Source organism: Pagrus major, chromosome 16 (genome assembly GCF_040436345.1).
Source record: "Pagrus major chromosome 16, Pma_NU_1.0".
NCBI lineage: Eukaryota > Metazoa > Chordata > Actinopteri > Spariformes > Sparidae > Pagrus > Pagrus major.
In genome coordinates this window covers 11,192,295-11,211,977 of record NC_133230.1, presented here as the reverse complement: position 1 = coordinate 11,211,977, position 19,683 = coordinate 11,192,295, and the positions used below count along the sequence as shown (strand labels likewise).

The following is a 19,683-nucleotide window of genomic DNA, read 5'->3' as shown; positions in this document are numbered from 1 at the left end:
TTCGGCATAACATGATGATAATATTGAATATTTATGTATATACCTTTAACCTAAAGTGTTCTCATCAAACATCCATCAGCTTCATAAAAGGTTACAGATGTTTGTTTCCTCCTCACTTTTCCAGTACAGAATTTATTTGCCAACTTTTCAAGAGTACAAATGTTTTTTCAATGCATCAACTTTTAACCAAACAGGGAAAGCTGGTGTCTTTTTATGCCCTTTTTTATCAGCTACATACAAATTAACTCTGATTTAGTCTTCACAGCTTTAAATGGCAAATGATATTGGATGGAAAACATGCCATCAGTGATGCCTGTTATTTGTTTGTTTGTATACAAGAAAGATATTAAATGACAGCATTTCTATTGTTAGAGTCTATATGAAGAGAAAATGTTAAATTGTATTGACTTAATAAAAAAATACTCACATTCTCTTGACTTATGGTCATTGTATGACACGACTGGAGAAAACTAGTAACTCCACAGAAGCCCTGAGAGGCAGATGAGTCCCAGATGTTGTATTTATGACTTAACGGGTGAAAAAAAAGGTGTTTTCTTTTTTTCTTTTTTTTTCCTCAGGATTATTTTCTGAAGTGTTCGTTGTTATTTTCATCTCACCACCACTATCCTGAAATTAATGACTGGAAGTCATTTTTTCTTAGCTAAAATACTAAATATAACCTAATTCCAGTTTATCATATATAAAAGATTTTCTGCCTTTCTTTGTTTTTTGATAGTAAACTGAATGTATTTTGGGTATTGAACTGTTTTACATAATTGTGGACGTCACCTTGGGTTTTAAGAGTAATGTCACAGGCTTTTTTTCACTATTTTCTGATATTTTATACAGAGCTACCAAACTTCTTTAAACATGAAATCAATCCTGATGTTGATACACACATACATTCAGTGGACTTCACATCTTTGATCTCGTCATTAACACAGAATCAGCTGAGAACACCAGTCACATTAAATACATTGTTCAATTTATTGAAAAGGGTAAAAAAAAAAAAAAAAAAAAGTACAGGTTAAGCAAATTAGTGAAGTTTTGCCTGCTAGTGAGAATATGAAGAACCAAAAAGAAAAGATCAAATCATTTTGGCAATTGCTAAACAAATTTCTTTATCTCTCAGTTATTTGGGGCTGATTACAATTTCTTCAGTTACTAAACAAACTGACAACAGCTGAAAGCATAAATGAAGTTGTCATGTTAGAGGGAGATTAGCAAATAAAATGTTAGCAAATCTTAAATGTGACAAACATGAGGTTATTGCCAAGATTATGTTGGGAAACATGCCCGAGGAGGATGACATAAAAATGATCAGAAGTAGAGGAATTTGGAGAAATAAAAGAAGAAACTATGAAGAGTTGCTGTGTGGTGTAACGTGAGGTACTGTTGTGAGGTGTTACTGAGTGTGGACACCTGTGGAGCAGCAGAGGAGGCATAGCTGTAGAGTCTGTGTCTCTATTGTTGAACGAAAACATGAATCTCCAAGAAATAGTTTCATGAACTAATACCCTGCATTTATTTATTTTTTTAAACGAACATTAAATCTGAAATTGCACAAATGGATTTCAGCCAATTTAAAAAGGGGCTAATGGTGAAAAATCTCATTTTTATATTCTGTTAGTCCAGATGATGTGTGCTGAGTTTGAGGTGAAATTTTCACTTTTTCATAAAAGCATGAAGCCTGGTATTTTTTCAAGTAAATCTTTTGTGGTCAACACATTCTTTTTAAGCTGTGTTGCTCCGGTCATATTGAATATTACTCTACTCTATACTCTCTTTTAAAAACCTACACAACTTGCATGCAACAGACGTGATTTAATAAAGTCTAGTGTCAGGAGAGACTAGCTAACTTCCTTTCCCTTCTTCAGTTAGCAATCCCCAACGTCACCACACTTGCACGATTCCTTTCTTTTTCGAGGCAGCTCTCTTTGCCTCTTTTCTTCAAACCTTTTTTCAAACATTTAACCGGGAGTGCTGGAACCGGTAGCTTACCCTGTAAACCTTACAGGAGAGTCCTGCTCTCTGTTTGTTAATGAGCAGACAGCCTTTTTATGGAGTGATGACCGCTGGAATATAGAGCCATTTAACACACCAATATAACACTTACAGCAGCCATAAATAATAAAATACAAAGTGTACCGGAGCGCACAGATTTAAGCTAATGCATTTTTAAACGGCTAATGTTTCAATGCCATTCATCAGTGTTGTCTCCAGCACACTTTGGATTACATTTCTGAAGTCTCTCCTGATACTAGAGAGCACCAGACATGCTGTAATTTCTGTATGAAGAGGTTTAAGCGTGTTTAACTTCTTCTTTCATCTATTAGATAGTCTAGTCTAGCCAATTATTCACCTGAACAGTTAATGCTGTTGTATGTGGTGTTGTAATCCTTGACCATTAAAACATGTTCAGTTTAGGGGATCTGCACAAATACATAATTCGATTATGGCTAGGACTGCATGATACTGGAGAAAACTGACATTGCGATATTTTGGTTTCTGGCATTATATATTGCAGTATGAAAAACAGGATGTTTTCACTCTATTTTGGGGTGATTTAGTTGGGGAGTTAATTTCATCAAACAATCAAAGTAAGTCCTGCCTTTTGAAGATTAGTCATGGAAAATAATAGGAGTGCACATGCACATCCAAACCAAAAGGGAAGGTACTGAGTTTAAAAAAATGAGCGAAGACATGAGACACTGATGAAGAGCAGGGTTGCTCAAATCGTCACTACTTTGGTGCATCACATAAGCTGTTATTTTGTTCATGCCTCACTTGACATTGACTATTGCACATTATGATGTCAATGCTAAAACGATGTATTGTTCGGCTCATTCAGTTATGACGTAAAGTAAAACGGCCGCCACGAGGCTCCATTTCTGAAAATGTTCAGGTACCAAGTTTCATGCTTTTATGAAAATGTGAACATTATTTTCACACGTCACCTGGACTACAGGGAGGGTATGCACCGATGGTGCATCATCACATGAACACCCTCATCAAGTGAAAAGAAGAATAAAACTATTGGATTGATAAGTTTTAACCCAACAGCGGTGCCACGTCTATTCTTCGTGATGTGATCTCTAGTCGGGGTCTTGACTGTGCCGTCTGTTCCTCTGGACGACACAGTGCTTAAAAAGTACAACCAGCGGTTAGCTAGCTATACATTCAAAAATATTTGTTTTACTTCTCATTGTAGCCCGTTCAGTCTTCTCACACCTCCCAGTCGTTAGTCACAAATATAATTTTATTCAGTGTTAGCAGGCAGTCTCGCCGGTCCCCGTCCCCCATTTGGAATAGCAAGGTAGTTGTACATAATAAATATAAAATGGGGTGCTGGTGTACTTCTGCCCCACCGTTATTGGTTTTCTCTTACAAACACACACGTACGTACACAGCACATACACACATCCACTCCCTCCCTCCTTCCCAGCCCGTTGTGTCCATGAATACTGACAGGTCCCAGTGTTCGTCATCAACATCCTCCAGACGCCGTGATTTTAGTCCGTGGTCATTGTGTATCTGGAAGTGACAATGTTGGTTGTTTTTTAGTGTTATGGTGGTCAGAGTTGGAAAATATTAAAAATGGCCGACTGAGTAAACAAAAAACCCCTCAGTGAGGATTTCTTTTTAAATGTTTAAGTTGTTCATTGTACAAAAAATAGAAGGTTTTGGTGAAATTTGAAAGCCATTTCTGATACAATGTCAAAGAATGTAGAGTTTAGAAACTTTAAGAGGTTTCACAAAATCATCAGTTTTGACTAAAACTAACAGAACACTACAGTCAGTCTTACCCAGATTCAGGTCCAGTCCGGTCGGCACCTCATGCCTGAACATCCGCCAGCTCAGGGGGCATGGGGGACTTGGGGTGTTTGCTCTCAAAATGCTGCTTGAAGGTCTTGGGATCAGGCATCTGTGTCTGAAAAAAAAAAGATCACAGTTTAATTTTAATTTTTGATCTTGAGGTAATAAATTAGACCTCTTTGGCTTTTCTTTCTCAAATGTTAGTAAACTGAGTATTTCAGGATGTTTGGACTGTTGCTCATATTGACGAGGCGTTTGATGAAGCCCCCTTGTGCACTGCAAAATTCTATTCTTTAAAATATCTTCTGACATTTTAATGACAAAACAATTAGTCAAGAAAATGCTCAAATCATGAAAGTAACAATTTTTTGTTGCAGCCACACAGCAAATCACACTCTGCTTGAAGCTACTGGTGTTTTACTCGATTGTGACCTTATTTCAGCAGGTCAAACTAGCAGAATGTCTCAGGAAACTTTTGATGCCTTCTGTGACAGACAGTGATGTAATTATTCAAAAAAAACGCAAAACAATCAAATTTACCAGACACCCGACACCATATAGTTGTCACATCACTGAAGCCTTGGAGACTACAGAATAATAGAGAGCTTTTCACACTGCATATTCTTAGCCCAGGGCTATCCTTAGGTGAAAATGCAGCCCCTTTTCCACACACAGATTGGTATCCCAGGGCTATTGAATTCACACTCTACTTCTACAAGCCCTGGGTCAAGCACACAAGTGCTTTGAAGCTAAGTTGAACATTCTCAAATGTTGTGTTACTAGTCTGTTTACTTCAGCCGTGTGTCGCACTGGCACCACTTAGCCCCAGGCTTAGTTGATTTGCTCCAGAGCAGGACCAACAAGCCCTAGCCTAAAGTCAGGGTTAGCCCGGCGCTAACAGCTCCCTTAGCCTGGGGTTAAGTGCAGTGTGAAAAGCACTCAAGTATCGCAATTTCTTTCTAGAGAGAAAGTAAATCTCAAATAGATTCTGCCTATTTTCAGAAATAGTCACTGCTTCTTGCGATTGTATTTTTAAATTATGTACGTATTCCACGTATTTTTCACATGCCTAAACAGAGTGGGAGAGACGATCCTCAACAAAGATCATCACACGAGGCGATGGGTCTTTTAACTTCAAGGTAGCAGAAGGAGAGACATCCCACTTATTCACAAAGACAAAAAAATCACAAACGTTATAAATTAATGACGACATCATGAAGATCAGAGGAGCAAAATCGCTCGCCAATTGCCACACAGAGATGTGATCCCGGTCCGAGCAGCCACTGCTCTCGAAAGAATTAAGCCATCCCAGTACTTTCACCCCACGTGTCCTCAGCATATAGGTAGGTACAGTGTTAGTGCTGTTCTTACCCGGCAGACTGGGCAGGTGTGGACCAGTGCGGCCTTTGCTGCAGTCTTCTGGTCAGCAGCCTGACCTTTCTTCTTCTCTGCTGCCTTCTTGGCATTCTTCTGCTGGGACTGAATCTTCTGCTGCCCACGAGCCATGGCCCTCTACTTTGACCTGCAGGAAGAACGAACAGAGAGCACAGATGATTCACCCGCGCCAATTTTATGGCCCAATTGCAGATTTTGCTTGCTGACACGGTGAGATTTATAAATGTCATATCTAAATGCAGAGTTAAAAATAAACAGCAGGTACATGTACAGCTACATCCAAAATCTCAAGTCCCTCAGTTCAAACTAAGGGAAATTATCAACAGGCCATATAAACATCCACATACTTGTGGCCAGCTTTTCTTCAGTAGACACTAGCAGCTTTTACTGAAGAGCTGATTATATAACAACTGAACTGTAACACAGCCAAGAGTATGTAGTCTAATATCATGAGAGGGAGGCCTGCTCCTGATGTACGTTGTTGCCAGTTTAGTGGGTTCAGTCATCTACTGTATGTGATTTAACTAAATGTAACAGACCCGTTTCCTCTTAGTTTTTACGATGTAACATTACAAGATGTATTACATTACATTTCTCAAGTGTGGTTTTCTGCAAATGCTCACACAAAGTAACATTGTTGATCCAACACTAAGCAGTAGATGATCTGAATACAGAAAAAAAAATGAGCTAAGCTAACGTTAGCTCTTCCGGTTATCTTTAAGCTGTTGAACGTAAAGTTAATCACAAACACAACTTGATCAGACCGGACGCTTGTAAAGCTGATTTACAGGTTACATTTTTAATCGTTTAACTTTTGATCTCACAACACAACCGCAGCGACTTAGAGGAGCTAGCGAGCTGCCATCACGTTGAAACACCGCTCTCTTCAGCGTTTCCCTTCAAGTCAAACATGTCTAGCAATGTCGTACTTGTTGTTGACTGACTGCGATTTATTAATCTGTTGTTTACGTTAATCCATCGCCACAAATTTGACAGTTTCTCTGAATAAAACTTCCTAAAATAACCGGTTTAATTGTCCAAACAGGCCTCCCATCCACCGCTAGCTCAGCTAGCTCAGGAAGCTAAGCTTACATGTGACTCCGTTTATCTGCGCAGCACAATGTTGTTGGAGTGTAAAGAACACAGTTTCTAAAACAAACCTTTGTTAGACAAACATATAATGAGTTGTAAGTGTTAAATAGTTATCAGTTATCGTTTCCAGGCGGATTTACCTTCGAGATTTGAGCCTCTCTTCACTCTTTTGTCGGTCTCTTTTTTTTTTTGACGCCAGAGGAAACTTCAGAGAAGGTTTGTAACAGCCGCAGCGCGACGCGAGCAGCGCCCCCCGCAGGCCTGGAGCGGAACTGCAGCAACTACTGTGTTTGTTTATGGGGATTTTTTACAGCAACATTTAAGTACATTAAAAATAAATGCTTCTTTAACAATATTTTTTACCTTGCTTTTCAACATTAAGACAAACAGAAAAATACAAAAATACCCACAATACACAGTGAAAATATAATGGCATCTATGTGTGCATAGTAATGGTAATGGTAGTACTCAAGTAAAGAAGTACTTTACTTGAGTATTTCCATTTTTCTGCCGCTTTATACTGCCACTCCACTACATTTTGGAGGCAAATACTGTACATTTTACTCACTAGTTTATTTGATAACTTTAGTTACTAGTTACTTTGCAGATTACATGCTGCATTAGAACCAAAGTTGCACATTTTTATTTAATTTATTTTATCTGCGGATATCAGATTAAAAAAAACACTGATTCTGATCATTAGAAAAATGCTGAATATTTGATTCAATAATCATCAATTTACTTTAACTTGTACTTTTGATACTTAAGTACAGTTTCTATGAGATACTTTCACTTTTACTGATGTAATATTTATACACGACATCTTACTTACTTATTCAAGTATGAGTTTTGTGTACTGTTTACAATACTGCATCTGTATCTGTGTATATGAGGAAGTCCTGTTACAGTTGACACTGATGCAGCAAATAAACATCTGGAGACCATGGAGGGAAAATAAATAATGATAATAAAAAAAATATACATAATACTGAGAGGAAAATCAGAAACAAGCAAAAATAAATCAAACAACAACAAAATACCTCACTTTGTAAACCAAAAACGTCAGTTTGCCACAGTGTTGTAAAAAGTAACCAAAAGTCATACTTGAGTAAAAGTAAAGATATCGTGTAAAAATATTAATTTGGCAAAAGTGAAAGTCGCCCATATAAATAGTACTTGAGTATAATGCACTTAAGTATCAGTATTTTTGGATCAGATATTCAGCATTTTTCTGATGATCAAAATCAGTGTTTTTTTTTTCATTTCTTTAATCTGATTAATTTAAAAATTACTTTGGCCCTGATGCAGCAGCATGCAATCCTCAAAGTAACTAGTAACTATAGTTATCACATAGGTGTAGTTGAGTAAAAAAGTAAAAATTAAATTAACTGTGGGGAATTTGTTTCATTGTAAGGATGGTGGGAGGATAAAGTGTAAAAGCACTAAATAGCTGATGTTTTATTAGTTCAACAAAGACAAAGCAAATCTCATTTTACTGCATCATGAAAACCTTTATTTTGTCATTTTTTTCACAATTTTCCAAAACATTTTGACATACAACAAACTGAACATTGCTGCTTTTAAAAAAATAAGATCACAAATTTGCCTGCCGTAGTTAATTTTACAAAAATAAGGTTTCTTATAGTCTTAAGATTTACAGCGGCCTTGTTCCGCAGACGAAGGAGTGCCTCAGTTCACAGCTCACATCACCCCAGAGGTAGTACTCTAAGAGGCAGAAAAGTTCAGGTCAGTGTTTTAGAAGTTGGTAAGTGGTAAGTTGGTAAGTGAGCATTGAGCAGATTATACATGAAAAGATATCACATCATATTACTGTACCTGAATGGTTCATCACAACACATTTCTCATTGCCCTCATTATTGTTGGGCTCGTCGAAGCTCCAACCCTGGAAATTAAAGCTTGAACCGTCGCTCCAGAGCCAAGTGAAATCCTGTGAAACAAACTCAATTATTAACTGTCAAACAAACAGAAACAGAAACTTTTGCAATCCATGCTAACAAGCAATATAGTTGGGTTAATATAAAAACACAGTACATTGTTATAATATTGTTATAACATTGTTATAATATCCCACTGTAAAATTACAGTAAACATTTTTACATTGTATTCAAATTGATTACATACATCCATCAGCCAAACTCACATTTGTTTGACAGTGAAATAGGCTTCATCTCTAAGTCAGTCAGTCTGTAAAATAAGGTTTTGTTCTCTACCTTCACAGCATCATTGCCACCAAGCCAGGTTTGTGGATAACGACCTGTGCTGCCCCTCACAACCTCCTGGATGAAATCATACTCTCCTTGGTTGTGGATGGAGGCGAGGTTGGTGTAGTAACGCAGACAGTAACGCTGCAAAAGAAGAAGATGGAAATCTTTTAATGCATACAGTTACAGGACAAATATCTGTTTGGAGGATGAAATCATTATGATTTAAATGTGGACTCAAGTGTCTGAGTGTACCTCTGCCTCCACCCAGGGCATCTCTCTGTTGATGAAGATGAAACATCTGGATCCATATTTGGACCAGCCGGTTGGACAGCTGCTCTTCTTGCCATCAACCAGCAGCTTCACTTCTTCCACTTCAGTCTCAACAGGCAGTTCCCCATCTACTAAAAAAAAAAAAAAATACAGATGATTACAGAATGGTTTCTTTGGATTAAATAAATTTCGTCTGAACAGCAGAAAAATACATTTTCCTTGGAGTCCCAGTTACTTCTCTTACCTTGGGGAACCTCCCGAGCAGCTGCCACCTCCTCTACGGGCACTACAGTGGGGGAAAAAAGGTAAACCTGCCGTTAACTATCAAAAAAAACCCAACTTTTTAAACATGCATTTGGTTTTTAAGATGAAAAGATGCAGTACCATTCTCAAGTGTTCAAATTCAAAATGTAGAATCAGATTTGAATCATATTACTGTGAACATCTGGAGACTGAAAACTGTTGATGGGTTCAGTGTTGAGTCTCACCTGCTGCGATGGTCAGAGCCAAGGTGGCGCAAAGAAGCAAAATGATCCTCATTTTGTACAGAGATGAGCTGGACTGCTGCAATGCAAGAACGCAAAATGATTAAAAACAACATATTAATCTGCTGTTATTTATATTGAAGTTTGAATGAAACTCTAAATCTTCAAATGATTTAGTTTCTCACCTGCGTCAGGAGTGAAACCTCTCAGCTGAGTGTCTGCTGCTCTGTGAAGCTGCAGAGTGAAGCACACTTATATACACGATCGAGGACATAAACAGGGTTTGAAAATAACAAAGTTCAGCTGATTTATTGTCGGCTTTTATCACTGAAGTTTGATCTCTTTGGTTACATATTTGCAGAACGAGGAAGTAGATGTTTTGAGTGCGTTATTGTTCTCTCAACATTGTTTCTTGATAAATTGAAAGTGAAGTGAAATTTATCTTTTCAGATGTGACCGGCTATTTATTTTCCACATATGAATGAAAATGAAGGCAAAATTAAGTAATTCATATTTTTACATGCAAATTACAGGCATTCGTGACTTTTTCCACGTGTATTCGAATTTTCACGCGAAATATTCTTCTTTACAGTTGAATTCAACATTTTCAAACGACTGTGAACTAAAAATTTTGGTTTTAATATGTGGAAATTTTCATTCATGTGTGAAAAAAGCCATCACTTGTAAAAATGTCCAGTTCACATGTGATATTGTTTTCAATTGTAGTTCACATGCAAAAATAGCTGTGAAAATGTGTGAAAATAAGCGATTCCCATGAAGTTTCAAGTGATTTCATGAGCCGCGTGACGAAATTCTAATGCACATGTGAAAAAAAGCTACTTACATATGAACAGATGTAGCTCACATGTGACATTATTTAACCTTTACACTTAAAATTTTAAACTTTCTTTCACATGTAGAAACAAAACATGACACGTGACATCACTCGATCTGTTTCCTCACAGCTGAATTCAACAGTTTCACACCAGAACTAAACATTTTAACGTGAAGAGAAACGAATGTGAACTGGACTGTTGTGATCCTGGGTCATTATTTTGTGTATACTGTGTATACTAATATGTCCCTCCTCCTCCTAAGGTGTGAGCAGCCTCCTCTGAGTGTGTGTGTGTGTGGGTGTGTGTGATTGATAGCAGGTTGGACCTGCTGATTAGCTAGATCTGGCTGATTGCCGACCCAGGATTGGTCAGAGGCAGGAGAGGAGCCTTTTTGAAGCACCGGCTGACTGCAGTCTTCCCTCTCTCGACCTGTTTCCCCACATCCAACTTGGACTGGTGTCTAGTGTGTTAGTTAGTTTGTTGTGAGACCCAGTTTGTGAGATCCAGTATAATTTATAATCTGATTGTTGTAACTTTGTAAATAGAAAAGTGAGTGTGGTAGCCCAGTAGGAGGGAGAAGCCTTTTCTCCTGTTTTTCCTTATTTAGGAGTTAGGTAAGAATTTGTCTTTTTGTTACTATTTTGGTTTTGTGTTAGGAAGGTAGGGTGTTAGACTCTTTTTGTTTGTTGTTTTGGCTTTGTCTCCCTCTGAAGAGAAAATAAATGCTACCTTAAATATATATAGCCTGTGACACTGGCCTTCTTGGGAGTGGGAAGAATGGGGGGGAGCACATCATGTCATGTCATGTCCAAGTCTCAACCCTCTCAGGCGTGAAGGAGATGTGGGATCTTAGTTCTTTGTGATGTTAGGAAAACAGACTTTTTAATTTTGCAAGGGTCTTTATATTTTTTCACTTCAGGTCAGAACATATCAAAGATGAAGCATGAAAAAACTGAAACTTTGATAACATCTGATGTGAAGTCTACTCTTCATAAAGGAACTCCACATCTCAAATAAAGCTGAAACTTGAATGGAGTGGATCTTGAGACGAGCACGCGATGACCCTGCTGTTCAACCTCTAGATGTTGTTTTGATTGTTTTTGTTTTGATGTGAAGTTCCAAACATGTTTTTACAAACTTCACCAGATTTTTCATCAGCATGAGGCTGAGTGATAATAATAACAATAATGACTGAATCTTCATTTTTGGATGAACTGTTCCTTTAAGGTCAGTCTGACTCTGATCAGTCCTGGTCTGAGGTTAAACACACAATTTGCATGATCATTTGACCTTCATTTTGTCGTCAGTCTGATAAAAGGCTGTAACTGCACAAGGAAATACAGATTAGCTCAATTTTTTTATTAGTTTTATGTCAGTGGTTACGTGACCTGTACGTGATGCCCCTCATCCACCTTGTCAGCCGGAGCGAGAATGACTCAGAGTTCATGATGCAGTATCAGTCTGTGCTGGGTCTTAAATCACTGTGTTTATGGTTTATTTTTAAAACCGCCAGTCTTAAACCTCTAAAACGTTGCCAAATAAGTGATATCTAGATGTAGACAATAACATAATATAGTTATATAATAGATAGATTACTGCTGTGAATGAACCTTTGGCAGCAGACTGTTTTGATATGTTTAATGATTTATATCAGAATTACTAATTGTGAAACCAAAACTAGATCTCAAGATGACCAGAGCAACAAGGTGGAAAGTTAAGCTATTGTTATTGAATATCAGCACTTAAAATCTGTATTTTTCTATTAATTACGAAACAGATTGTGAGCACAAATTCAGCTTATTCTTATTTTTCATTTCATTTTGTGATACAAGTCCTGATGGAGAACAGCTTTTTTCCCACAGCTGTGCAGGAGCCAGAAGCACAATGACACCAGAAGCTTCCCAGAGGAGGTGTATGTCAGCACAGTGAGGATGAGGAGGACAAAGAAGAAAGGCAGAGAGGAGGAAGGGCCTTGAAACATCGTCCCGTGTGCACCTTGTGGAGTCTTTATCATTTTTACACTGAAATACAGTTTTGTAAAAAGTACTTAAAAGTCAAATTTAAGTAAAAGTAAACATATTGTGTTGAAATATTACTTTGGTAAAAGTGAGAGTTACCCATATGAATAGCACTTGAGTAAAAGTTTTAAAGTATCTGGCATTAAATGTACTTAAGTATCAAAAGCACAAGTAAAAGTAAAACGATACATTTACATGTATGTGTACCTGTATACTGTGGGCCGACCGATCTAAGCACTCATCTTTTTTCTTATTATCCAAGTATTTCTTTGTTTTATTTATTTATATTTTTTAAAAATCTGATCGCCAAGTAAAATAAACAAATGTAAAATGTGCTGCTTTGGCTCTGATGCAGTAATCTGCAGAGTAACTAGTAACTAAAGTTATCAAATAATAGTAGTGGAGTGAAAGTACAATATTTGCCTCCAACATGTTGTGGAGTGGAAGTATAAAGTAGCAGAAAATAGAAATACTCAAGTACCTAAAAATATACTGAAGTACAGTACTTGAGTAAATCTACTTAGTTACATTCCATCACTGCAGGAATGGAGCTGCAACAGAAATCTGTAGTAAGAGTATTTATTTGTGTAAATGTTTTGGCATCGCTGATTTATTCTGCATTGGCCTCACTGTTGGTGGTCACCTATCAGTAGATATAACATATGAATATACAAATATGTAAATATGTAATGTGGGGAACAGCATCACAGACATGATGTGTGAAGTCTTTTCAAATAAATTCAGGATCTCGGAGCTTCAAGAGACTTGGATTACACCAGATGAGCTGCATGGAGTCATTTTATGATTTTTTTTCTGTTGTATTTTTACGATTTAAAACAATTTCCCATCTAGCCTGTTCATTTGATCGGCACTTTGTCATCAGTCTAAGAACAGGCTGTCCTTAGCTGCTCAAGGAAATACAGATTAGCTCAATTATTTTATTAGTTTTATGTCAGTGGTTACGTGACCTGCTGTCAAAGGTTCATTCACAGCAGTAATCTATCTATCATATAACTATATTATGTTAGATATCAATTAATTGGCAACGTTTTAGAGGTTTAAGACTGGCGGTTCTAGTAATACACCATAAACACAGTGATTTAAGACCCAGAACAGATGGAAACTGCATCATGAACTCTGAGTCATTCTCGCTCCGGCTGACAAGGTGGATGAGGGGAATCACGTACAGGTCGCGTATCCACTGACATAAAACTAATCAATACTTGAGCTAATCTGTATTTCCTTGTGCAGTTACAGCCTTTTATCAGACTGATGACAAAATGAAGGTCAAATGATCAGCACTTAAAATCTGTATTTTTCTATTAATTACGAAACAGATTGTGAGCACAAATTCAGCTTATTCTTATTTTTCATTTCATTTTGTGATACAAGTCCTGATGGAGAACAGCCTTTTTTCCCACAGCTGTGCAGGAGCCAGAAGCACAATGACACCAGAAGCTTCCCAGAGGAGGTGTATGTCAGCACAGTGAGGATGAGGAGGACAAAGAAGAAGGGCAGAGAGGTGGAAGGGCCTTGAAACATCGTCCTGTGTGCACCTTGTGGAGTCTTTATCATTTTTACACTGAAATACAGTTTTGTAAAAAGTACTTAAAAGTCAAATTTAAGTAAAAGTAAACATATTGTGGTGAAATATTACTTTGGTAAAAGTGAGAGTTACCCATATGAATAGCACTTGAGTAAAAGTCTTAAAGTATCTGGCATTAAATGTACTTAAGTATCAAAAGCACAAGTAAAAGTAAAACGATACATTTACATGTATGTGTACCTGTATACTGTGGGCCAACTGATCTAAGCACTCATCTTTTTTCTTATTATCCAAGTATTTCTTTGGATTTTTTATTTATATTTTTTAAAAATCTGATCGCCAAGTAAAATAAACAAATGTAAAATGTGCTGCTTTGGCTCTGATGCAGTAATCTGCAGAGTAACTAGTAACTAAAGTTATCACATAGGTGTAGTAGAGTAAAAAAGTAAAAATTAAATTAACTGTGGGGAATTTGTGTCATTGTAAGGAGGGTGGGAGGATAAAGTGTAAAAGCACTAACTTGCTGATGTGTTATCAGTTCAACAAAGACAAAGCAAATCTCATTTTACTGCATCATGAAACCTTTATTTTGTCATTTTTTTCCACAATTTTCCAAAACATTTCGACGTACAACAAACTGAACATTGCTGCTTTTACTACTGCCGTAATTCATTTTACAAAAATAAGGTTTCTTATAGTCTTAAGATTTACAGAGGTCTTGTTCCACAGACGAAGGAGCGCCTCAGCTCACAGCGCACATCACCCATGAGGAAGTCATCTAAGAGGCAGAAAAGTTCAGGTCAGTGTTTTAGAAGTTGGTAAGTGAGCAGTGAGCAGATTATACATGAAAAGATATCACATCATATTACTGTACCTGAATAGTTCATCACAACACATCTCTCATTGCCCCCATTATTGTTGGGCTCGCCGAAGCTCCAACCCCGGAAATTAAAGCTTGAACCGTCGCTCCAGAGCCAAGTGGAATCCTGTGAAACAAACTCAATTATTAACTGTCAAACAAACAGAAACTACTATTAACAAGTTTTCACAGAAAATCCTGACAGTAAACTACTCCAATTGTGCTTTTGCAATGCGTGAGGATAAAGAACAGATCTGAGACTGTTGGATTATCAGCACTTAATCCGTCAGCCAAACTCACATTTGTTTGACAGTGAAATAGGCTTCGTCTTTAAGTCAGTCAGTCTGTAAAATAAGGTTTTGTTCTCTACCTTCACAGCATCATTGCCACCAAGCCAGGTTTCTGGATAACGACTTGTGCCGCTCTTCACAACCTCCCGGATGAAATCATACTCTCCATTGTTGTGGATGGAGGCGAGGTTGGTACCGTAACGCAGACAGTAACTCTGCAAAAGAAGAAGATGGAAATCTTTTAATTCACACAGTTACAGGACAAATCTCTGTTTGGAGGATGAAATCATTATGATTTAAATGTGGACTCAAGTGTCTGAGTGTACCTCTGCGTCCACCCAGGACACCTCTCTGTTGACGAACATGAAACATCTGGATTCATATTTGGACCAGTTGTTTGGACAGCTGCTCTTCTTGCCATCAACCACCAGCTTTACTTCTTCCACTTCAGTCTCAACAGGCAGTTCCCCATCTACTTAAAAAAAAAAAAAAATTACTGATGATTACAGAATGTTTTCTTTGGATTAATTAAATTTCATCTGAACAGCAGAAAAATACATTTTCCTTGGACTCCCAGTTACTTCTCTTACCTTGGTGAACCTCCTCAGCAGCTGCCACCTCCTCTACGGGCACTACTGTGGGGAAAAAAAGGTAAACCTGCCGTTAACTATCAAAAAAAAAAAAAAATACTGATGATTACAGAATGGTTTCTTTGGATTAAATAAATTTCGTCTGAACAGCAGAAAAATACATTTTCCTTGGAGTCCCAGTTACTTCTCTTACCTTGGGGAACCTCCTCAGCAGCTGCCACCTCCTCTACGGGCACTACTGTGGGGAAAAAAGGTAAACCTGCCGTTAACTATCAAAAAAAAAAAAATTCAGTACCATTCTCAAGTGTTCAAATTCAAAATGTAGAATCAGATTTGAATCATATTACTGTGAACATCTGGAGACTGAAAACTGTTGATGGGTTCAGTGTTGAGTCTCACCTGCTGCGATGGTCAGAGCCAAGGTGGCGCAAAGAAGCAAAATGATCCTCATTTTGTACAGAGATGAGCTGGACTGCTGCAATGCAAGAACGCAAAATGATTAAAAACAACATATTAATCTGCTGTTATTTATATTGAAGTTTGAATGAAACTCTAAATCTTCAAATGATTTAGTTTCTCACCTGCGTCAGTAGTGAAACCTCTCAGCTGAGTGTCTGCTGCTCTGTGAAGCTGCAGAGTGAATCACACTTATATACACGATCGAGGACATAAACGGGGTTTGAAAATAACAAAGTTCAGCTGATTTATTGTCGGCTATTATCGCTGAAGTTTGATCTCTTTGGTTACATATTTGCAGAACAAGGAAGTGGATGTTTTGTCCTGAGAACTTCATCAAAGTTCCTCCTCATCACTTACAACATTGTTTCTTGATGAATTGCAAGTGTAGTGAAATGTATCTTTTCATATGTGACTGGCTATTTATTTTTCACATATGAATGAAAATGAAGACAAAATTAAGTAATTCATATTTTTACATGCAAATCACAGGCATTCATATGTGTGTGGCTTTTTTTCACATGTGCACGTGAAAAAAACATGAAAATGGCCTTTTCACCAGTGAAATACAAATTTTGACGTGTTTTAATATGTGGAAAATTCATTCATGTGCAACAAAAGCCAATCACTTGTAAAAATGTCCAGTTCACATGTGATATTGTTTTCTCTCCACATGTTACAATTGTAGTTCACATGCAAAAATAGCTGTGAAAATGTGTGAAAATGAGCGATTCCCATGAAGTTTCAAGTGATTTCATGAGCCGCGTGACGAAATTCTAATGCACATGTGAAAAAAAGCTACTCACATATGAACAGATGTAGCTCACATGTGACATTATTTAACCTTTACACTTAAAATTTTAAACTTTCTTTCACATGTGGAAACAAAACATGACACGTGACATCACTCGATCTGTTTCCTCACAGCTCAATTCAACAGTTTCACACCAGAACTAAAAATTTTAACGTGAAGAGAAACGAATGTGAACTGGACAGAAGTGACTGGATTTCTTCACAAGTTAATTAAAGTTACCACATGAGAAATGTACAATTCTAGATGTGAATTACATTCATTCATTCATTCATTCATTCATTCATTCATTCATTCTTTTTTCCACCTGTGGATGAGAATCTCCACATGTGGACTCTTGCACCCGAACGTTGTTTCTGTTGAATATCATGTAGCTTCAGCGTTGACTGTCTATCCCATCGTGTCCAAGTCTCAACCCTCTCAGGCGTGAAGGAGATGTGGGATCTTAGTTCTTTGTGATGTTAGGAAAACAGACTTTTGAATTTTGCAAGGGTCTTATATTTTTTCACTTCAGGTCAGAAAATATCAAAGATGAAGCATGAAATAACTGAAACTTTGATAACATCTGATGTGAAGTCTACTCTTCATAAAGGAACTCCACATCTCAAATAAAGCTGAAACTTGAATGGAGTGGATCTTGAGACGAGCACGCGATGACCCTGCTGTTCAACCTCTAGATGTTGTGATTGGTTAAAGTCACTTTCACAGATCTTAACAAATAACAACTGTTTTGATGTGAAGTTCCAAACATGTTTTTACAAACTTCACCAGATTTTTCATCAGCATGAGGCTGAGTGATAATAATAATAATGACTGAATCTTCATTTTTGGATGAACTGTTCCTTTAAGGTCAGTCTGACTCTGATCAGTCCTGGTCTGAGGTTAAACACACAATTTGCGTGATCATTTTGACCTTCATTTTGTCGTCAGTCTAATAATTGAGCTAATCTGTATTTCCTTGAGCAGTTACAGCCTTTTATCAATTAGTTTTATGTCAGTGGTTACGTGACCTGTACGTAATTCCCCTCATCCACCTTGTCAGCTGGAGCGAGAATGACTCAGAGTTCATGATGCAGTTTCCATCTGTGCTGGGTCTTAAATCACTGTGTTTATGGTGTATTACTAGAACCGCCAGTCTTAAACCTCTAAAACGTTGCCAATTAATTGATATCTAACATAATATAGTTATATGATATATAGATTACTGCTGTGAATGAACCTTTGACAGCAGACTGTTTTGATATGTTTAATGATTTATATCAGAATTACTAATTCTGAAACCAAAACTAGATCTCAAGATGACCAGAGCAACAAGGTGGAAAGTTAAGCTACTGTTACTGAATGTCAGCACTTAAAATCTGTATTTTTGTATTAATTACAAAACAGATTGTGAGCACAAATTCAGCTTATTCTTATTTTTCATTTCATTTTGTGATACAAGTCCTGATGGAGAACAGCCTTTTTTCCCACAGCTGTGCAGGAGCCAGAAGCACAATGACACCAGAAGCTTCCCAGAGGAGGTGTATGTCAGCACAGTGAGGATGAGGAGGACAAAGAAGAAAGGCAGAGAGGTGGAAGGGCCTTGAAACATCGTCCCGTGTGCACCTTGTGGAGTCTTTATCATTTTTACACTGAAATACAGTTTTGTAAAAAGTACTTAAAAGTCAAATTTAAGTAAAAGTAAACATATTGTGTTGAAATATTACTTTGGTAAAAGTGAGAGTTACCCATATGAATAGCACTTGAGTAAAAGTTTTAAAGTATCTGGCATTAAATGTACTTAAGTATCAAAAGCACAAGTAAAGTAAAACGATACATTTACATGTATGTGTACCTGTATACTGTGGGCCGACCGATCTAAGCACTCATCTTTTTTCTTATTATCCAAGTATTTCTTTGTTTTTTTTATTTATATTTTTAAAAAATCTGATCGCCAAGTAAAATAAACAAATGTAAAATGTGCTGCTTTGGCTCTGATGCAGTAATCTGCAGAGTAACTAGTAACTAGTAAAGTAAAGTTATCAAATAATCATAGCAGAGTGAAAGTACAATATTTGCCTCCAACATGTTGTGGAGTGGAAGTATAAAGTAGCAGAAAATAGAAATACTCAAGTACCTAAAAATATACTGAAGTACAGTACTTGAGTAAATCTACTTAGTTACATTCCATCACTGCAGGAATGGAGCTGCAACAGAAATCTGTAGTAAGAGTATTTATTTGTGTAAATGTTTTGGCATCGCTGATTTATTCTGCATTGGCCTCACTGTTGGTGGTCACCTATCAGTAGATATAATATATGAATATACAAATATGTAAATATGTAATGTGGGGAACAGCATCACAGACATGATGTGTGAAGTCTTTTCAAATAAATTCAGGATCTCGGAGCTTCCAGAGACTTGGATTACACCAGATGAGCTGCATGGAGTCATTTTCTGATTTTTTTTCTGTTGTATTTTTACAATTTAAAACAATTTCCCATCTAGCCTGTTCATTTGATCGGCACTTTGTCATCAGTCTAAGAACAGGCTGTCCTTAACTGCTCAAGGAAATACAGATTGGTTCAATTATTTATTAGTTTTATGTCAGTGGATACGTGACCTGTACGTGATGCCCCTCATCCACCTTGTCAGCCGGAGCGAGAATGACTCTGCGTTCATGATGCAGTTTCCGTCTGTGCTGGGTCTTAAATCACTGTGATTATGGTGTATTGTTAGAACAGCCAGTCTTAAAACTCTGAACTACTCTGGGAACTTATCAATATGTAGATTAACAGCAGATATAGACACTGATATCAATTACATAATATAGTTATATGAGGGGCTTACAGGGAAATAGAAAGCTACTGTGAATGAATCTTTGACAGCAGAGTGACCTTGCAGTGTCTTGATCATTTAAACTGAAATACAGTGTTGTAAAAAGCACTCAAAAGTCTTACTTGAGTAATACTTCAGTAAAAGTAAAGATAAAGATATTGTGTTAAAAAAAATCAT

The 19,683-nt window shown here is 37.2% G+C and overlaps 3 protein-coding genes across 3 annotated transcripts; all 3 read right to left on the bottom strand.

Moving 5' to 3' along the window:
* Positions 1 to 963: 963 nt before the first annotated feature.
* LOC141010528 (zinc finger protein 706) lies at positions 964 to 6,509 on the bottom strand. The gene is made up of 4 exons (XM_073483522.1): positions 6,444 to 6,509; positions 5,188 to 5,338; positions 3,807 to 3,931; positions 964 to 3,534 (listed from the first exon to the last, which is right to left on the bottom strand). The coding sequence occupies exons 2-3, from the start codon at positions 5,320 to 5,322 to the stop codon at positions 3,836 to 3,838; spliced, it is 231 nt and encodes a 76-aa protein (XP_073339623.1). The 5' UTR covers positions 5,323 to 5,338; positions 6,444 to 6,509; the 3' UTR covers positions 964 to 3,534; positions 3,807 to 3,835.
* Positions 6,510 to 7,939: 1,430 nt separating this feature from the next.
* LOC141010263 (ladderlectin-like) lies at positions 7,940 to 9,338 on the bottom strand. The gene is made up of 6 exons (XM_073483138.1): positions 9,287 to 9,338; positions 9,043 to 9,084; positions 8,781 to 8,929; positions 8,535 to 8,669; positions 8,140 to 8,251; positions 7,940 to 8,028 (listed from the first exon to the last, which is right to left on the bottom strand). Exons 1-6 carry the CDS (start codon positions 9,336 to 9,338, stop codon positions 7,958 to 7,960), a joined length of 561 nt encoding a protein of 186 aa, XP_073339239.1. The 3' UTR covers positions 7,940 to 7,957.
* A 5,052-nt stretch (positions 9,339 to 14,390) lies between these two features.
* On the bottom strand, positions 14,391 to 15,873 carry LOC141010262 (galactose-specific lectin nattectin-like). Its single transcript, XM_073483137.1, has 7 exons — positions 15,822 to 15,873; positions 15,616 to 15,660; positions 15,423 to 15,467; positions 15,159 to 15,304; positions 14,913 to 15,047; positions 14,558 to 14,669; positions 14,391 to 14,461 (listed from the first exon to the last, which is right to left on the bottom strand). Exons 1-7 carry the CDS (start codon positions 15,871 to 15,873, stop codon positions 14,391 to 14,393), a joined length of 606 nt encoding a protein of 201 aa, XP_073339238.1.
* Between the last annotated feature and the right edge of the window lie 3,810 nt (positions 15,874 to 19,683).

Coding starts and splice junctions, on each gene's coding strand:
- LOC141010263 (XM_073483138.1), bottom strand. CDS start 9,338: ATGAGGATCATTTTGCTTCTTTGCGCCACCTTGGCTCTGACCATCGCA. Junction 8,670..8,780: donor TGCCCTGGGTGGAGGCAGAG/GTACACTCAGAC, acceptor CTTCTTTTGCAG/CGTTACTGTCTGCGTTACTA. Junction 8,029..8,139: donor TGTTGTGATGAACCATTCAG/GTACAGTAATAT, acceptor TCTGCCTCTTAG/AGTACTACCTCTGGGGTGAT.
- LOC141010528 (XM_073483522.1), bottom strand. CDS start 5,322: ATGGCTCGTGGGCAGCAGAAGATTCAGTCCCAGCAGAAGAATGCCAAG. Junction 3,932..5,187: donor ACACCTGCCCAGTCTGCCGG/GTAAGAACAGCA, acceptor TTTTTTTTTCAG/ACACAGATGCCTGATCCCAA.
- LOC141010262 (XM_073483137.1), bottom strand. CDS start 15,873: ATGAGGATCATTTTGCTTCTTTGCGCCACCTTGGCTCTGACCATCGCA. Junction 15,468..15,615: donor TGCTGAGGAGGTTCCCCAAG/GTAAGAGAAGTA, acceptor TTTTCCCCACAG/TAGTGCCCGTAGAGGAGGTG. Junction 15,305..15,422: donor TGCTGAGGAGGTTCACCAAG/GTAAGAGAAGTA, acceptor TTTTTTAAGTAG/ATGGGGAACTGCCTGTTGAG.